The sequence below is a fragment of the Cyprinodon tularosa genome, unplaced genomic scaffold, assembly GCF_016077235.1.
Source record: "Cyprinodon tularosa strain WSP-4 unplaced genomic scaffold, ASM1607723v1 ctg482, whole genome shotgun sequence".
In the NCBI taxonomy this organism is placed as follows: domain Eukaryota; kingdom Metazoa; phylum Chordata; class Actinopteri; order Cyprinodontiformes; family Cyprinodontidae; genus Cyprinodon; species Cyprinodon tularosa.
The window spans coordinates 11,035-30,276 of NW_024039210.1; the positions used below are offsets into that span (position 1 = coordinate 11,035).

At 39.1% G+C, this 19,242-nt stretch overlaps 2 protein-coding genes across 2 annotated transcripts; one reads left to right on the top strand and one right to left on the bottom strand.

Moving 5' to 3' along the window:
- The first annotated feature begins 770 nt into the window (after positions 1–770).
- On the top strand, positions 771–11,565 carry LOC119794522. The gene is made up of 9 exons (XM_038302141.1): positions 771–873; positions 7,621–7,735; positions 8,464–8,769; positions 9,329–9,607; positions 10,443–10,541; positions 10,631–10,643; positions 10,729–10,796; positions 10,906–10,956; positions 11,028–11,565. The coding sequence occupies exons 2-9, from the start codon at positions 7,645–7,647 to the stop codon at positions 11,099–11,101; spliced, it is 981 nt and encodes a 326-aa protein (XP_038158069.1). The 5' UTR covers positions 771–873; positions 7,621–7,644; the 3' UTR covers positions 11,102–11,565.
- A 3,178-nt stretch (positions 11,566–14,743) lies between these two features.
- Positions 14,744–16,796, bottom strand: LOC119794507 (gastrula zinc finger protein XlCGF57.1-like). The gene has a single exon (XM_038302120.1). The coding sequence runs from the start codon at positions 16,774–16,776 to the stop codon at positions 15,088–15,090; it is 1,689 nt and encodes a 562-aa protein (XP_038158048.1). The 5' UTR covers positions 16,777–16,796; the 3' UTR covers positions 14,744–15,087.
- Positions 16,797–19,242: the final 2,446 nt, after the last annotated feature.

Genomic DNA, 19,242 nt, shown 5'->3' on the forward strand with positions numbered 1-19,242 from the left:
AAGATTACCTAAGTGGAAATATTTAAACTTTTCATAAAATAAGACATTATTCAAAGATGGAATCAGGCAAAAACTGCAAAAAATATATTTTTTCTTAACATGAGTAGCTCACATTGTTTTTTGTTAAACTAAGGCACCTCATGAAGGGAAAAAGGTTGGAGACCCTTGGTTTAAAGTGTAACAAATAACCAACTTAGCTATAATATTTGTAAAACATTAAAACCAGATTACATACATAACAAAATTATAAGTACAGTTAAGTCCAAAAGGATTCATGCAGGTTGCATATTTAGGTCTAAATTATGTTTAAAAATGTACTCTGGAAAAAACGATCTAGAAATAAAAATAAAATTCTTAACTTAATTATGTTTACCCTTAATTTGAATAGGTAAATGAGATAGTTTGCCAATGGAATAAGTATATTTTACTCTTATTAAGATAATCAGATAATATGCACTTGAAATAAGACAATGCAATTGCGTTTTCTTATTTTAAGTGTAAATTGTCTTTTCCATTGGCAACATATCTCTTTTATCTCCTCGATCCAACAACAAATGCACTTATTTTAAACAAAAATGTCTTTCATGTCTGTCATTTCAAGTTGTCCCTCCAGATTCCTGTCTTAAATCAGATGTAGCGATATAATGATGATTAGTTCTGTCGTCATTTAAAAGGAACAAGCATTAGCAGTATACAAAACCCAGGCTGACCACTTCCTGTATGTGTGCTATTTGCAGTATCTTCCCCCAAGATAATGATAATTTTCAAACGTTTAAGCCTGTGAAGATGTAATTCTCTCACAGAGAGGGTTAATAGAGTCTGTTCTGCCTGTGCTGATGCTACGTGTCCTTCTTCTTGGCCTCTTTCATTAAGGTATGTTCACCTTCACTGCTTGACTACCCTAAAATTGATCATAAAGTCTCTTCCTGCTGTTTATTGTTATAGTAGACAAGCAATGACTAAATATACTTACATGTATTATTCAGCTGCAATAATGTCATTCTGAATTAGTTCAGGTTTTAATACATGTCAGATTCTCACTGTTTAGAGACATAAACTGTGGCTATAATGTTACATTTTATGCACATAAACTATACAATATAATTACAATTAAATCAAACTTTGGTGAAGTCAAACTGTCTACTAAGGAAGCAACACTTATTGAGAACCAGTTTCTAATGCCGTTGAGCTAATGGAATAGACAACAGGTGGAAATAATTGTTTTTATTGGAGAGAAATCTGCTGCCTGCAACATCATTCAGCATAACTAGTTTGTCAGGGGGTTAGTAATGGTGTAGGATGGCGCTTCTTTTGTGGCAGAACCCTCCATGTGCTCGCCGAGTTAGCATGGCAACAGCTAGATACTGAAATTAGATCCTCAGACCCAGGCTCGGACTGGGAACAATTTTTGGCCCTGGCACTTTTTTATCGATGCAAAACCTCATCATGCACTGCAACATATTTTTGCAAAATGTTTGAACATAAATTTGCCAAATATCAGAGGAAGATCATAGTTTGGTTTAAAGAATGCATTTTAGTTTAACTATAATTTAGTTCGTTGCAAGGATTTTTCAGTTTGAAGAAAGAGAAAATGACACCATATGCCACTCGTTACCAGGATGTGCATGACAAGGAAGGGCTATATATATATATATATATATATATATATATATATATATATATATATATATATGTACTGCATGCATCAATTAGGTAGTTAACATTGTATTACTTCTGGAGCTCCTTGAGCTATTTACTGTCACAGGCAGGTGCTTCGACCGGAGAGTGTTGGGGCCGGTATGATTTAAGGAGGGCCGGCCCTCGCACGCTGAGATTAGGACCAGCCCACCGGGCAAATGCCAGGTGTCATAGACCTGGCAGTGACCCCCTGCTCAGACCCCTTGTGAGTCTATATGCTGGTGCCATTGGCTCTGGGTTTCTCTCTAATTCAAGGCAATGCTAGCTAGACCTCATCTGGCTGGAGTGTATAAATAGTTCCCACAAGATGAAGGCAATGAGGCTATGGACTGGACCGCCCATTCCCCAGATGTCCCACATGTGGGTCATCATGTCTCAATCCATCCACCGTCACTTTGCACCACAGACTCTGCAGGAGTTGGTGGATGCATTACTCCATTACTGGGAGGAGATCCCTCAGGAAACCATCAACCACTTTATCAAGGGCTTGCTCATTGTAGGGAGGTAATTCAGGCACATTGAGGCCACACACCATACTGAGCCTTTATACTCATTTATTCACTTTAATTGTGTGTGTTCTGTCATGTTGGGGTTCAGGTTTCTAACCCACATGCAGAACACCCAGGAGTCAGAGTAAAAGTTTAACAATTTATTGAAAGTATGCACAAAGGTTGACAGATACTGGAATCGGATCCGGGACTGGTCACACAAGGCTCTCTGCAGAGAGGGACAGTTAGGTTAGCCAGGCAGCTAATGATCTTGTAGCTGAGAGAATGTGCAGATCTGTACCTGTTCAGAAATTCAGGCTGAGCGGTAGAGGGAGGGAACCAGGAGGGTCTAGAGACTGATCGATGGCAGACGGCTTGGCAGCGACAGAACTTAGCTTCAGGCTTGAGAGTGTTCAGGGCTTCTCCTAGTTGCTTCCTGAAGGATGGTACGCAGATCCAGACAGTTTGATCTTCAGGTTTGTTACTGAGAGCAGGCAGGCAGGTTTCAGGCAGGTTTCAGTTGAGTAGCTCTTCCAGAGCTCCAGGTCTCAGTCAGATTCTTCCTAGTAGGCAAAGAGGACAGAAAACTGATTAGGTTCAAGTCAGACTTTCAGAGAATCAGGCAGGCTGGTTGGCTCAGGCTTGCTAACCGTAACTGGCTTAACACTCTGGCGCTGAAGGGTAGTCCTGCCGCTGCTTATATGCTGATCTCCCTGATGAGCAAATCAGCCGCAGGTGTGGTAATCAGCTTTAGCTCCAGGAGACCTAGGGCGCCCTCTGCTGGAGAAAAGTGGACCGATCTCCAGATCCCAACAGTGACTGTAAATCCAGGGCCCCATTGGTTAGTAAATTTGATTTCCATTGATGATTTCTGTGTAATTTTGTTGTCAGCAAATTGTACTTTGTACAGAACAAGTTATTCAGTCAGAATATTTCATTCATCCAGATCTAGGCTGTTTTATTCAAGTGTTACCTTTATTTATTTATTTATTTTTGTGCAGTGTATTATTTCTCACAGTTGCTAATGCTGTTATTCAGAGTCATCCCTGTTTATAATACATGTTGACTTCCTTGGTTATTCCTACATCTAACAAACTCTACAATGTTGAAAAGGTTTCATTTTGTGAGATAATAGTAGTAGAAGTAGGTTTTCCTTGATCATTTCTATTTTTTAAACTGCAAGTTACAAAGTCATACGGGTTATGAATTAAGCTTTGTTTCATAATGTAATGAAAAGAAGAAAAAAATCAAAAACTGTATTGGCTGCACTTATTTTGCTCCCTGGTTTTCATAAGCAATGTAAAAAATGATGTGGTCACGTAGAATAGACAGGAGTAAATAAAAAATGCTAAAGGTATCTGCTAATCACATTTGACTTGGAGGTTGAATCCCTCTGGTATTCTGACAAGTTTATAGATTTGTTTGTTTTACTTGCTGTTGTCATGGTATCTGCATTTTGTTCCAGTCTATTTGTTGTGTTTGCAGCATTTTACTTGAGCAGTGTCTAATTTGGCTTTAGGTTTTGTGTCTGTTTCCTGTACATTTGCACTATACTTTTGACCTACATTATTTTAAATGTTCTTCATTAATGAGGTGACGGTCAGAAACAATAGCTTCATAAGTCTATACATGCAAAAGGATAAATGGCATGACGTGTTTATTACCAGCAAGGGTGCATGTTTCTGCAGCATTCTCTGCTGTCCTCTCCCTTACTCATTTTAAACTCTCAACTGAAAACCAGGATTCATTATAAATATAGTTTTAAGCTCTCACATTCCTGACCTTTCTAGCTAATGTATATATGCTGCATTAATAAAAATAGGATTTTTAAATACTATGCTCTGAAGCTGTTTTCTTGCCTCAAGGTTCCTGGTTTAAACTCCAGCATTGGGTCTCTCAGCATGTTGTAAACATCAGAGGTGGGTAAATAGTTACATGGTGTAAATCATATTTAGTTAGCCACTAAATGTTTAAGTTATCCTACTTAGAAAGGTAGCAGGTCAGAATTTATTCTCTGATAATTTCAATTATAAGAGAGGCAAAATGAGAAGAGAGTTGTCAAGAATATATTGGTAAATTATGGTGCTTATATGGGTTTGCTGAATAAAAAATGAGGATTTCTCTCCAATTTAATGTAAATACCTGATAAACTCTTCCTGTCAAAATTTGTCTTGTAACCAAAAGAAAATGTATTGTGCTTCTCTAATAGATATATAATAAAAGTAAACGTATTCCTTATCAATTAAGCTAGACAAATTTTCTCAGAATATTTCAGAGCTGTGCAGCTTTTAAAGAACGGGTTCTTATTTGTAAGTGACTGTGGTTTTAACATGTTCTATTACTGTGAGAACAGGAAACAGAGAGCTGCAGGGTATCTGCAGACAATGACCGCTTTTAAATGTATTTGTTGCAGTTAAAAGTTAGATACAATTTACACTGTTTATCCAGAAATGATTCAAAACATGTTTTAAAAGGAATGGAAGAGCTACAGCAAGGAGCACAGCTAGCCAAGATTTTGAACCAGCAACCTATTAAATAGGATTTAGATCCAAGATATTTTAACTGACATTTAGATACTGCTGAAAGCATAACTGGGATCTATTTTCAAGTTTTAAAACCCAGGGGAGTAGAAGTGACTGCTATCAATAGATGTTTTAGGATTTACGTGTGAAATTTATATGAGAAACCGTCGAAAATACAGATGAACCTTTTCCTGAAGCTACGAGTTTTAAAGCAAAAGTTAGAATTTGAGGTCAGGGTTGGTGAGAAATGTGACAGATGTTAGTTTTTCTTACTAAAAACAAACAAAAAAAAAGAAATTTTCAGAGTAAAAATAATGTGTGGTTAAACCAGATCCAAAGGTTGAGTTTTGAAAATTTGACTGTTTGTCAAACAATGAAATTCTGGGGCAACAGTGGCGTTTAATGAAGAAGTTTGCCCTTGGGCAGGACACTTCACCTGCATTCCCTACTGATGGTGGTCAGAGGGCCCGTTGGCAGAGGTTCATGGCAGGTTCACTTCTGTCAGTGAGCCCAGGGCCGCTGTGGTTACAATGTAATTTGCCACTAACAGTGTGAGTGTGAATTGGTGAATGACTGAATGTAGTATAAAGTGCTTTGATCAAGTCCTATGACTTGATCAAAGCACAATATTGTCATGATTGGTTTAAAGCTAAACCCACATGCAGAACACAAACGGAGGCTGAGTAAAAGTTTAACAGAGTTTATTGAAAAAGGTTTTCACACAAAAACATGAACGGGTTCTGGTACTGGTCCGGGTTGGGTTCACTGATGTCTGCAGAGACGGACAGTTTGATTAGCCAGGCAGACAGATGATTAATTGAGTCTTTAGATAATTCAAAGTCTACCTTGAAGAAGTCCAGGCTTTACTTGTGAGAGAGGTTGGGTCCAGAGACTGGTGGTTCAGCAGAGTGCACAAGCAGCAGCAGCGTCTAGCTTCTGACTTTGAATGGCAGACCTTGATCAGAGTTTCCAGCTCTTCTCTGAGAGCAGCAGGAGAAATCCAGATTAGAATCTTCAGCCCTGGCTCACCAGGGCTGGAAGGCAGGTTAAGCTCATCCAGAGCTTCAGACTTGAGACAGGTTTCCTGTGAGCAAAGATAGAGGCAGATTAGAATCAGGTTTCTCTCTTGAGATAACAAAGATTCTTTCAGGTAAAAGAGGCTCAGGTTCGCTAACCAAACTAAGTCAACACTGCGGCGTCGAAGGAAGGTCTGGTTGCTGCTTATGAGGGCAGGTCTCCTGATGGGTGATGAACGTCAGGTGTGCTGGAGGGCTCCAGCCCAGGAGACCCACAGCGCACTCTGCTGGAGAAAGGTGGTACATCTCCAGATCCCAACAGTACCCCCCTCTCAACCACCGCCTCTTGGCGGTCCCGAGGAAGTGGACGGGAGGGAACTCTCATACTCCTCAGGGACGGATCGAGGATGTATGAACCAGGAACTCAGGTGCGGTCCTCCGGACCGTAGCCCTCCCAGTCGACGAGGTACTGCCATCCGCGACCTCGCCGACGGGAGTCCACGATCCGGCGAACAGTGTAGGCCGGATGGCCGTCGATGTCCAGGGCGGGTGGAGGGGAGTCGGATGGTGGGCACAAGGAGCTTGAAATGACAGGTTTTATCTGGAAACATGAAACGTGGGGTGGATACGAAGGGACGGAGGCAGGTGCAGGCGGACAGCAGAGGGATTGATGATCTGAGCAATTTTATATGGACCGATGAACCGAGGTGAAAGCTTCCTAGACATGGCTTTGAGAGGAATGTCCCGTGTGGATTGCCATACCTCCTGGCCCAGGGTATAGTCAGGTGCAGGGCGCCGTTTGGAATCAGCAAACCTTTTTGCGGTGGCAGATGAGCGGTTGAGGGTGGCGATTGTGTCCTTCCAGACACGCTGACAACGGCGGATGTGGTGGTGAACTGATCTGACCGTGATCTCTCTCTCGTCTGCAGGGAAAAGTGGTGGCTGATAACCTATGGAGACTTGGAAAGGGGACAAACCGGTAGAAGCAGATCTCAGGGAATTGTGGGCATATTCAATCCATGTCAGAAACTGACTCCAGTCAATCGGATTGTTAGAAGTTAGGCAGAGGAGAGTGGACCCGAGTTGTTGGTTCATCCTCTACGTCTGCCCATTAGTCTGAGGATGATAACCAGAGGTGAGAGAGGACTTGCAATTCAGAGCTGAACAGAAGGCTTTCCAGACCTGTGAGATGAACTGTGGGCCACGGTCGGAGAGGATCTCTTGGGTTATCCCATGGAGACGGAAAACATGCTTCACGAGAAGTTGGGCAGTTTGGAACGCAGTGGGTAATTTCCTGAGAGGAATTAAATGACAGGCCTTGGAAAAACGGTCGACAATGGTTAGGATGGTGGACATACCTCTGGAAATCGGAAGACCGGTGACAAAATCAACTGCGATGTGGGACCAAGGACAAGTCTGAAGCTCATCCAGAGCTTCAGACTTGAGACAGGTTTCCTGTGAGCAAAGATAGAGGCAGATTAGAATCAGGTTTCTCTCTTGAGATAACAAAGATTCTTTCAGGTAAAAGAGGCTCAGGTTCGCTAACCAAACTAGGTCAACACTGCGGCGTCGAAGGAAGGTCTGGTTGCTGCTTATGAAGGCAGGTCTCCTGATGGGTGATTAACGTCAGGTGTGCTGGAGGGCTCCAGCCCAGGAGACCCACAGCGCACTCTGCTGGAGAAAGGTGGTACATCTCCAGATCCCAACAAATATAAGTTAATACCATTTACCATTTGTCCTCAGTAATATAAAAACTCACTGGCTCATAAGTTTTTAATTGTGGTGCTTTAAAAAAAAAAAATCAAACACTTATCCCAGGTTTATCTATTAATCTAATCTGCATGTTGTTGCAGGCTGTGATTTTTTTTTTCTATTAAACTAAGATCTGTGTCTCAGGTCTAGTCTGAGGAGCAGCAGAGGATGAAGATAATCTTCTCTCACAGAGGCTCTCAGTGGTTCCCTCTGCTGTCTGAGGGGCTCCTTCATCTCCTTCTTGGCCTCTGCCTTTATGGTACGTAACGTACATATAGGTTTTAGAATTAGTGGATTCTATTGCAACAGGATCTTTGTTAAACATAATTAGATATCTGCTAACATTAAAATATACTAGATTTGATCTGATATAAGTATGAATAAAATATGGGTAAAGCTTTTCAAAAACATGCAAGTTCGCAACAAAGATTAATGTTTTATAATTTTAACCAAATATAAAATTTTTGCATAAAATAACAAACGTTTACCAGGATTATTCTTTCTTTATGTCGCTTCCTCATTTAAAAGTCAACCTAAAACATGTGGTTATGACATAAATGATTAGTATTTATAGTATAATACTCTGATATGTTGACACTGTCAGTGATGGTAAATGGAGACAGATCAGGTTATAAAACCTGATGGTTGTTCTTTGGACGATCTTAGAGCAGAAATGAACTCTGACCAAAGGTGATGAACTCAACCTGAAGGCAGTCTGTGTAATGTGACGGCCTAGAAACTCTAACCTAGATCTTATATCTTCATCTGTCTTCAAGCATTTTATGTACATTATAGATATTCTACAAGCTGAGTGATCAGATGTTTTCTGTCTGAATAATTATAACTATTGTTACTAATTAAAGTTTGCAGATAACAACTAATATTCTTAAAATTAGTTTGTATTCCAGTTATTATATCTTCATGTTTATTAAAATAAATAATAATTCTCTATAATATTTACACACTGTTGTTTATAATGTGTTTCAGATGTAGAGGCTTCAGGAGGAAAACAAGTCATTGATAGAAAAGTTGGAGACTCAGTGGAGCTTTCATCCAATTTACCAACTGAAGGAGTCAGCAGTGCAAGATGGAGATATGGAGACTCAGTAGTTGCAGTTCAAGGTTCAGGTGTTGCTGCAAACAATCCATTTCAGGGCAGAGTGGAGTTCAATGATGTGAGCTTTAGTTTAACAGTGAGAGAACTGACCCTTCAAGATTCTGGAGATTTCAGTTTCCTCTCAGAGGCCAATGGCCAACAAAGACCTACAGTCATCATCACTCTGCAGGTTCATGGTAAGAAGATGGTTTGATCACAACCTTTCAAAGAAATATATAAAAACTTTATGTTTTTAACCTATTTATGCAGTTTATTCATAAACTGACCATATTTAACAAAACATCAAAAGTAATTTTTATTACTGTCCAATCCTAAAGCTGATTATTTTCATACAGCAGCTGTTTAATGTGAGAAAAACAAGCTAAAAACAATGTTTTCAGTTATTAACCTTTGGATCACTTTGAATTGTATTTAAATTACCTTAAATGAAACATGGTAGCAGTTTCAGTAGAGTGAATTATTTTCATTCACCAAAATAGCAACAAACTGTAACCCTAACATCATTTATCGTTTCTAGTGATTTTATACTGATGTTTTCATTCTGGTTGCTTCATTTATTATGAGGTTTAAATTTGCTCCCTGAAAACCAGGATGACTGAGTTTGAGTAGAAAAACTGTAATAAAGTTGATCAGTTCATAGTCTGAGCTTTACTTGGTTGATTGTGTCATTTCCTTTATACAGACTAATGCTGTAGTTGAGCCGTCACTCTCCTTCTCCCTCTGTTCTCACATCAGAGCCAATATCTACGAAGCCCAAACTGCTTTATAACATCAGTGAGCCTGACTTAAATGGATCCTGCACAGTTTATCTGGAATGCAGAGCAGCTCCTCACAGAAACACCAACTACATCCTGACTGTAGGAAACCAAACACGTGAAGGCCCCAAGCTGCATTACCACATCACACCACAAGATGGAGACACAACAGTCACCTGCAATGCCTCTAATGCTGTCAGTGAGATGTCAGCATCAGAAACATTGAGGTGTAGAAACACTGACAGCCTCTCTAACAAAGGTATGTTCAGAAACATGAATCCTTGTGGTTCAATGAACACATTATGTTTGACCTGCTGGTGAATCAAGAGCCTGTTGGTAAATAAATATACATCAGTTTGATCAAGTATAGAATATGAAGTTCGGGACAGAATTAAAAATAATTAAGTCAACAACCAATGAGGATCTAAGAAGAAGGGATATAATGACAATGATTTAGATCTTAAATGTTGGATATAATGGAGGCTGCAGTAAAAGTTGGACTGAATGTAAACATGTGACTCCAGATGAAGGTCTGGCCCACTGTCGCCTAATGCTTTTAACCAGAGCTGTCAAATAACGAAGTACAAATACTTTGTTACTGTACTTAAGTACAGTTGTTAGGTATCTATACTTTACTCTATTGCTTATTTTTCTTCCTACTTCTGACTTCTATTCATTACATTTTCACACAAGTATCTGTATTTTCTATTCCTTACATTTTTAAAACAAAAGTTCCTCGTTACTCTTGGCTTCGGTTTAATGTTTATGAATATTTATTTCACATCATGTGCTCCATCCAATGCAGATCATTGGCTCCATCCACATCTAGTGAAAACTAGTGTAATTGGATGAATCATATAACGCAAACATTCATTGGTTAGCTAAAAGAAATCATCAGAAGCAAGCAGGTGTTCTTCAATCTGTAAATGTGAATTGTCTATGCCATGCTACAATGTAGGATTCAGAAAAAGATGTTGAAATGTCTGAAAGGTCGGACACAGGCGAGAGCTTATCGGGAGATGGAGAGTAACAAAGTAACAAATGTATGTACTTCTGACACCACTGGTTTTAACTCTCCCTCTACATTGTTGCAGATCCTGGCTCTTCTACCATCATCATGTGGTTTAGACTATTTTTTGGAGTTCTTGTTATTCTATTCTTGGTCTGGCTGCTTCACTTCACAAATTCAAAGGGTGAGATAAACTATTTGAAATTTGATCATTGGTTAAAATGAAGAAATAAGTTATTTGCTTTAAACATGTTTGCTATTTTCTTTCCACAGAAGTATGTTTTAAGTAAGTTTTACAATTTCAGTTGAAAATATATATGCTTTCTTAAAATAACATTTTTGTTGATAATAAGCATCTTTATTCACTCCAGGCTCAAACATCCTGCAGCAGTCGACCAGGATGAGAGTCAGCAGCATCCCCACTCCTCACCTGCTGCTGGTCAGGTTTCTATCTTGCTTATTTTTAGTCTTTGTGATCAAGAACATGAAGAAAAGCTATAAACACTCATGAATGAGATGAGTAACAGTTTACTTCTTCAATATGACAGGTGATGCTTCAGAGTATGAACCCATGAGAGGCTCTACAGATGCTGAACAAGGTGCAGTTTGAGCTGCTGAAAGATTTAAAACACTCTAAGATGAGATTAAAGATGCTGTATGTTTATTTTAGGGGAACCTTCAGCAGAATACGTCCTTCCTCAACAAGCTTCTATGAAGGATCAGGACAACGTCTATGAGAACTAATAGACAAGAAGGTCATCTTCGTGCAACTGATTCTGAGAAGTGATTAAAGGAAAATATATTGTGAGCTTCTCCTGCATTTAGCTTTTAGCTTCATGACGATTTTTTTCTATTCTATTTACTGTTTAATCAAATCAGGAGCAAATTCAGGAGTTTATACCTACTGGCATATTTAATCTCTTTATTAGGAAAACTTTTATGTTATATTACAGTATTTTTTACATATTACTGTAAGCAATGCATGTTGGCAGATTATATTTTGTGAGAGAAGGGAGATTAACTGTGGAAAAATCTGAGGGGAAGAGTAATTCATCAAATTAAGAAAAGGTAATGATTCCTAGCTTTATTAAAAACTTTACAATTAACAGCCGTTATGCTAACAAATGCAATAAGCTAAGGTTACTTTTGCAGATTAATATTTTGTTGTTTTACAAACCTGAAAATCTTGCAATTTTTTAAAGTTACATCTGAATGGGCTCCTCAGCTGTATCTGCCCTTTGCTCTGAATCTACAGTCTATGGAAACCTTCTGTATGGCTTCTTTTGCTTTTAGTAAACTTTGTTTAAACCCAAAAAGTATTTGAATTCTTTTCGTTAGTTCCTATTTCCCATGTGAAAAAAATGGGTCACAATCAACTTTACTGTACTGCTGAACAACTACATGCTCTCCTGTCAGTCTAGATTATTCACCTGTTTTTTTATTAATCAGAAACTGGTTCTTTTATACAGCGATAATTCAGGAAAATAATTTGATTTCTAATATTAAAGTTTCAAAAACTGGTTGATTTGTTATACAAGTCAATCATTCTCAGAGCATGTTATTTCTATAATCAACCCTTATAATGTTTGTGTCTTAGGCCAGTTCAGGTCCAGTGGGTTGAAACCTTTTAAGGGTGTTTGAAAAATGGGCTGCAAACTCCATGCCATGTTGGGGAGTTTTGAGCTCCTTTGGAACAGATCGCAATTTAAAGGTATTATGGAGGATTTTCTCTAATATTTTAAAAGACATGCCCTTTCCACTTTAAGAAAAAATGAGTGTGCAAGGGCATGCACAAGTCCATTTTCAAAGAACCGTGGTGAGAAAGGTGAGCTTCAATGACTGTCTGATACCGTAACTTACCACAGATATTTGCCTGAAAGTGCGCATGCACAGAAAAAAGGTAGCTAACAGGACAAGCACATAGGATGGCCTTACGTGAACATATCACCAGAATGATTGACAATTAGGCGGACCAATTATTCAAATGATCCACCTGGAAATAAAAGATTATCCCCTTTACCTTTAAGGATCTTTTGTACTTGTGAAGGACTGAAAGTTTAAAACCTTTAAATTAATTGTCGTTGCTCATTGTTTATTAATGTTTGTCTTCCTCAGACTGGTAATATAGTTTTTGTTTTGAATATTAGTGTAATTTTAATTTAAAACCTTGTATTTGGTGTTGGTCTTCATTCACCTTCCAGGCTCCATTACCAACCAATCTTCTGATGCTACTAACCATTGATAACAGTGTGAAGCAATAGCATTACAAAACACTTCTGCTGCCTTGACTGCCTGCCACCTTTTTGAAACGTCAGGATCTGAGAAAGCATGGATCAAGACGGCTAGGACTGATTTGAAGCACTTTACAGAGAATTTTATGTTTCTTGTTGTTGGCATTCATGTAAAAACACTGGTGTGGTACTCTAGTATACCTTTGATTGGTTTTTGGTATTCGCCTATTTTGAAGTTATAGCCCCCCCTAGAGATAAATCTACCAGCCGCCACTGCAGCTGGAACCGTGTTAAAACCCCCTACTCATTAGTATATAACTATGATGAAAACCCTGTAAAAAAAGGAAATTCCTGGCCCGACTGCCATCATCCCACTGAGAAAGGTGAGCGCAGTGTTACCAACTCAGCGACTTTTTCGCCATATCTTGCTACTTTTCAGGCTTTTTTATTTTTAACAACCAGCTGTTCTGTTGAAGGCTTTTGTGACAACTAGGGGTGTAAATAATAATCGTTTTGTATCGATGCATCGATCCAACAGCCGACGATCCGATGCATCGACACGTCTGCAAGATAATCGATTCATGTTTTTTTTTTTCCTCCGGTCTATTTTTATCCATTTGCTCCTGGGCGTAATTCTCCCTCCCGTGCTGCGGTGGCGCTAAACCTATTTTGCCCTCCTACCTCGCTTCCTGGTTATACTCTTACAGCAGTGTGTTGCAGTGAGCTTGACACAGACATTTTTAAATTATGCTCAGTATTGAAGCGTGGTCTGTGCTACACACTGTGGGTCTAGATACGGCCGAGGCGGTGAGGAAGTGGGGACGAGTTTAGTCAGACGACGGAGGGACATGAAGGCCAAAAAGAGCGGAGATCCAGGTGGAAAAAGGGTCCCAGTGTTCTCATGCACCTCGCTCTTCTAGCGGGTCAAACTTCATGAGTTGTTTTCCGCAATTTTGGTCATAAAAACAAAACAAGCCGGCCTCCTGTCTGCGGCACTGTTTGCGGTCAGGTAGAATTTGGGAGAGGAGCAGCGGAGCGTGTCTCAAGGGGGCGGGGACGTTTGGAGCCGATTTTGTGCAGCCACTGATTTTGTGCAGTATTTTTTACGACGGAGTATTAGGGCCACACATGAAGAGAAAAAATATTTTTGCCATGACGAGATTAAACTCGACATGTCGACTTTAAACTCAACATTTCGAGAATAAAATTGAAATGTCATGTTGAGTTTAATCTCGACGTGTCGACAATAAAGTTGAAATTAGTTCAAGAGAGCCAACCGCTGCACAGGATACATGCACAGAATCCAGAATCAGACATGCCTTGTGTAGATGATTTGGTCAAATTGTACTTTCTGTGATGATTATACAGTTATACAGTTGCAGCACGTCAAAGACTACCTTCACTCTTAAAAAGCAGACTGCAGCTGTGGAGCGCGGTTGCTCTTTTCTCCAAACTTTGGAATGTCGAGATTAAAGTCGCCACGATATATCAACTTTATTCTCGAAATGGCGAGTTTAAAGTCGACAGGGCGAGTTTAAAGTCGACACGTCGAGATTAAACTCAACAAGACATTTCAACTTTATTCTTGAAATGGCGAGTTTAAACTCGACATGTCGACTTTAAAGTCGACATGTCGAGTTTAATCTCGTCATGGCAAAAATATTTTTTCTCTTCATGTGTGGCCCTAATACTCCGTCGTAATTTTTTGATGCAACTTTTCTACTTCTGTTATTTGCTGTTGTTTCTAAAAAAAAAAAAAAAATGCATAACGATATTACAGCTTTCATTGATTTATTTCAAACTTGAAACTTTGTTTAGCCTGTAAGGTCTAAAAAAAAAAAAAAAAAAAAATTAATCGAATCGTGGTTTATTCTTCAGTATCGAAAATAATCTAATCGTTGGGTCAGGAAATCGATACTGAATCGAATCGCCATGATGGGTGTGATTTACACCCCTTGTGACAACACATGCACCAATAGCTCAGAGTTAGTTTTGTGTGAGTAGTGAGTGAGCAGACCACTCCCTTTTCAAAACACTGCAGCAGCAGATCTGATGCAATGCTTATGTCATATTTTTGAATATGTACATTTAAATAAACAGCAACCGTTACACAGTTACAAAAATTACAAAAAAGATGCCATAAAAAAACAGACACTCCTGTAAAAGTTTTTTTATTTCCATTACAAATGTTGGTTTTCTGCTTATATTCTTTTAACAAAAACATTTAGCCCTTAAACAAATGCTAATGTTTAAAAATAAAGTATTCAGTCAAAAGATGTTCGTTGATGCCATAAAATTATACATCCAAAGGATAAATTTTACCTAAACAAGCCTGGCAAAGGAACCCCAGCCCAACTGAAGAAATCTGAGATTTTAATAAAAAAAATAATAAACAGGAAAACATTCATCGTAAATTTTGAAATGAACGCTGAAACCCAGTGAACACTTGCTTTTTATCATGATGCACAAATATTGTGCAGTTCGACTTTGTATTCATAGCTAAGTAGATTTCCTAACTGTGTGGATTCTCATGTGTGTGTTTAAAGCTGATTTATGGCTAAAGCTCTGTCCACATATACCACAACAAAAAGGTTTCTGTCCTGTGTGGATTCTCATGTGTGTGTTTAAAGTTGACTTCTGGGTAAAATTGTGTCCACATAGATTACAACAAAACCTTTTCTGTCCTGTGTGGATTACCTTGTGTGTATTTAAAGCAGAAACATGTCGAAAACTTTTTCCACATTGATCACAACTGAAAGGTTTTTGTCCTGTGTGGATTCTCACGTGTGTTTTTAAAGCTGACTTGTGCCCAAATCTCTGTCCACATAGATCACAACAGAAAGGTTTCTGCCCTGTGTGTGTTCCCATGTGTTTGTTTAAATTTGATTTAAGGGTAAAAGTGTTTCCACATATATCGCAACAGAAAGGTTTCTGACCTGTGTGGATTCTCATGTGTGTTTTTAAAGTTGATTTCTGACTAAAACTTTGTCCACATACATCGCAACAAAAAGGTTTCTCTCCTGTGTGGATTCTCATGTGTTTGTTTAAACCTGATTTATAGATAAACCTCTGTGCACATATGTCACAACAGAAAGGTTTCTGTCCTGTGTGGTTTTTCATGTGTGTGATTAAATTTGATTTCCGATTAAAACTTTGTCCACATAGTTCACAACAGAACGGTTTCTGTCCTGTGTGGATTTTAATGTGTCTGTTTAAATCTGACTTATAGCTAAATTTGTGGCCACATAGATCACAAGAGAAAGGTTTCTGTCCCGTGTGAATTCTCATGTGTGTGTTTAAAGTTGATTCAAGCGTAAAAGTGCTTCCACATACTTCACAACAGAAAGGTTTCTGTCCTGTGTGGACGCTCATGTGTCTCTTTAAAGTAGATTTCTGGCTAAACCTTTGCCCACATAGATCACAACAGAAAGGTTTCTGTCCTGTGTGGATTCTCATGTGTTTGTCTAAAGCTGATTTATAGATAAATTTATGTCCACATGTATCACAAAGGAAATGTTTCTGTCCTATATGGTTTCTCATGTGTTGCTTTAAAAGGGTTTTTCTAGCAAATAATTCTCCACAGATTTCACAGCTACACTTTAAACCCTTTTGTGCATCCCCAGGTGAGTCTAAATTTGCTTTTTGTTTAAAATGCTTGTTATTATCTTGGGAGTGAGAAAGACAGCAACTCTGAAATAATTGTTCAGCAAACTCAGACGATACAGAAGGTTTATCAGCCATCTTTCTATCTGTCTCAGGAACTGTAACCGTCTTCCAGTCAATGTCCAGGTCCGTCTTTATCAGAACAGAGGCTGATAAATGTTGAGGCTCCGCAATGGAGAGCTTTGTATCATTTTCCTCCCCAGTCTTTAAGGAAATGGAGCCATCTTTATGATCTTGTATCCTCATGGATTCTTCCCTTCCATCATTCTCTACTGGAAGCTCGTCTTTAATGTGTTCTTCATAAAGCTGTGAGAGAACAGAGGATTGTTTATCATCCTCACTCTTTATGGGAGCAGCAGTGATTGGAAACTCCATGGCATCAATCTCCTCTTTTGGATGGAGCTGCTTTCCCTTCAGACTGGTGCAGACCTCCTCCTGTTCCTCCTTTATGTGGTGGGGCTCTGGGTCATGCAGGACAGCACAGGGTGTGTGGTCTTCTTTAACCATCACCAACCAGCTTAACATCTGCAGGAAACAAACACATATTAGAAAGTATTCAGGCATCATTCTGGACTGCATCACTTTTAAAAACATTTAGGCGCTTCGTTTATTTATAATTCTATGATTTAATTACTTTTATTACTGATTTTAATGTCAGTTGATCTAAGCTCATTCATAACAACTGAAATCTGAAATGTTGAAATCATTTCATTCTTCCTGTTTAGCGTCTTTTACTCGCCATCTTTCTTATATACGACTGTTTTCAATAAGTTGCAAAAAAAGAAATGTGGAAATAAGAAAAACATTTTTTAAACAGCTGGGGTTGTTTACTGTAAATAAACAAGTCATTTCTCAATTCAGTTTATTTATATAGCACCAATTCCCAACACATTTCATCTCAAGGCACTTTACAGAGACAATTAACCCAAATCAGGCAGTCAGACTGGTTCAAAGTTTCTATCCAAGGAAAAGTCGTTTTCTTTTAACAGGAAGAAACCTCCAACAGAACCAGGCTCAGTGTGAGCGGCCATCTGCCAAGGCCGACTGGGGTTCAAGGAGACAGAAGCAGACATAGAGAAGGAAGCAGAGATACAAAAGGCAACGGTAAACCAGTTACATAGACGGCCCCGTCCAGGAAAGCCAGCTCCCATGCCAGAGGATGAAATAGAGCTTGTACAGTTGTCAGTCAGACAGGACTACATTGAAAAAACAGGCAAAGCTCCAACATCTATAAACAAAGGTGTTGCACTGCAAAAATGATCTAGAAACAAGTAAACATTTCTTAAAAGAACCGATTTACCCTTAATTTGAGTAGGTAAATACGATGAGTTGCCAATGGAATGGGTAGTTTAACTCTTAGAATAAGCTAAATAGATAATATGCACTTGCAATAAGACAATACAATTGTCTTTTTTTAATAAAAAAAAAAAAGAAATTTTATTTTTAGGCAATATCACCCAGCCCTATGCTCATCTTGGGTGAATAAAGTCTGTATTTCTACAAAGCTTTATGTTAGCATTAGAGGTGAGTATTGGCATGAGTGTTGCGATTCGATACATGTCGCGATACTTGGGTCACGATACGATATCATCACGATATTGCAGTATCACTATATATTGCCATATTTTCCCCAGCTATCAAAATCAAATGATGAGATAAAACAGCAAGTGCTGGATATTTTCATCAGAAAATATTGATTAGGTATTATTATCCATGTTGTTTGGGGTTTTCTTCCACTGTGACTGCCTCAAATACAGATTTGGTGCTGCACGCACAGTTAAAGGGCTCCACAGCGCTTTCTGCCAGAGTGGGGGTGCAGAGGTAGCCCATTTCCCCATCAATGTTTTATGTAACCATTTTTTTTTTTTTTTTTTTGAAAGATCGATATTATATTGGGCAGCCGAATATCACGATATATCGCCAAAACAATTATTTCCCACACCCCTACTTAGCATGCAGGATTCCTATTAGCCAGCGGTTGGCTAGCTCCAGCGGTAAGCCAGGAAGCCTGGGTGTTCAGGCCTTAACAGTAAGCCATGCAATCAGTTCACTTCATAAGGCCACGTTTGGCTTTGTTATTAAACAAAATGTGGTCATGATTGGATTTTGCTGTTAACATTTTTGAGTTTATTTGTTTGATGAGAGAGATGGAGAGGTCGATAAAGGTGTGGTCTGGAGATGTGAGTAGATGTGTGCTTGGATATTGAAGATTTAGCAGAATATTGTCTCGGGTTGGTTGATGTTAAACTTCGACCCCTATTTCATCATTCTGCTTAATTCTATCTCTATTCTCCCACTCTGCAGAATCATTTTGTTCAATCTCTAACGTTCTGCTCTCTCTGCTTTTCTCATAGTAGCTTTGCCTGATCTGGTCCGGTTTGGCTGCGACACCATCCTGAAGAGAAATATCAGCTGTGCTGCTGCCATCAACACCTTTGTTTATGGATGCTGGAGATCGGCCTGTTTTTTAGTGTAGTCCTGTTTCTCTGACTGTGACTGGCTGGATGGGCTCCTTTCATCCTCTGGCATGGGAGCTGGCTCAGAGATCGTCTGCCTGGCTGTGTGTTTCCTGGACGGGGCCGCCTTTTACAGCTGCTTTTTGTATCTCTGCTTCTGTTTCCTTGAACCCCAGTCGGCCTCGGCAGATGGCCGCTCACACTGAGCCTGGTTCTGCTGGAGGTTTCTTCCTGTTAAAAGGGAGATTTTCCTCTCCACTACAAGCGTGCTTAGTGTGAAGGATTGCATTGAAGTCAATTAGTCGATGCAATTGACTGGTTTTCCTTGGATAGAAAACTTTGAATCAACTTGACTGTATGATCTGGTGAAATGTAAAGTGGCATGAAATGAAATTTGTTGTGAATTTGCATTATAAATTGACTTGAATGGATTTCCATTAAATGTTTCTGGCAACTTGTCAAGTGAGAAAATATGAAAATATAGATATAAAAAAAAAAGCTGCCTCACAGCTGCTGTTTGGTTTCAAAGGTCTTT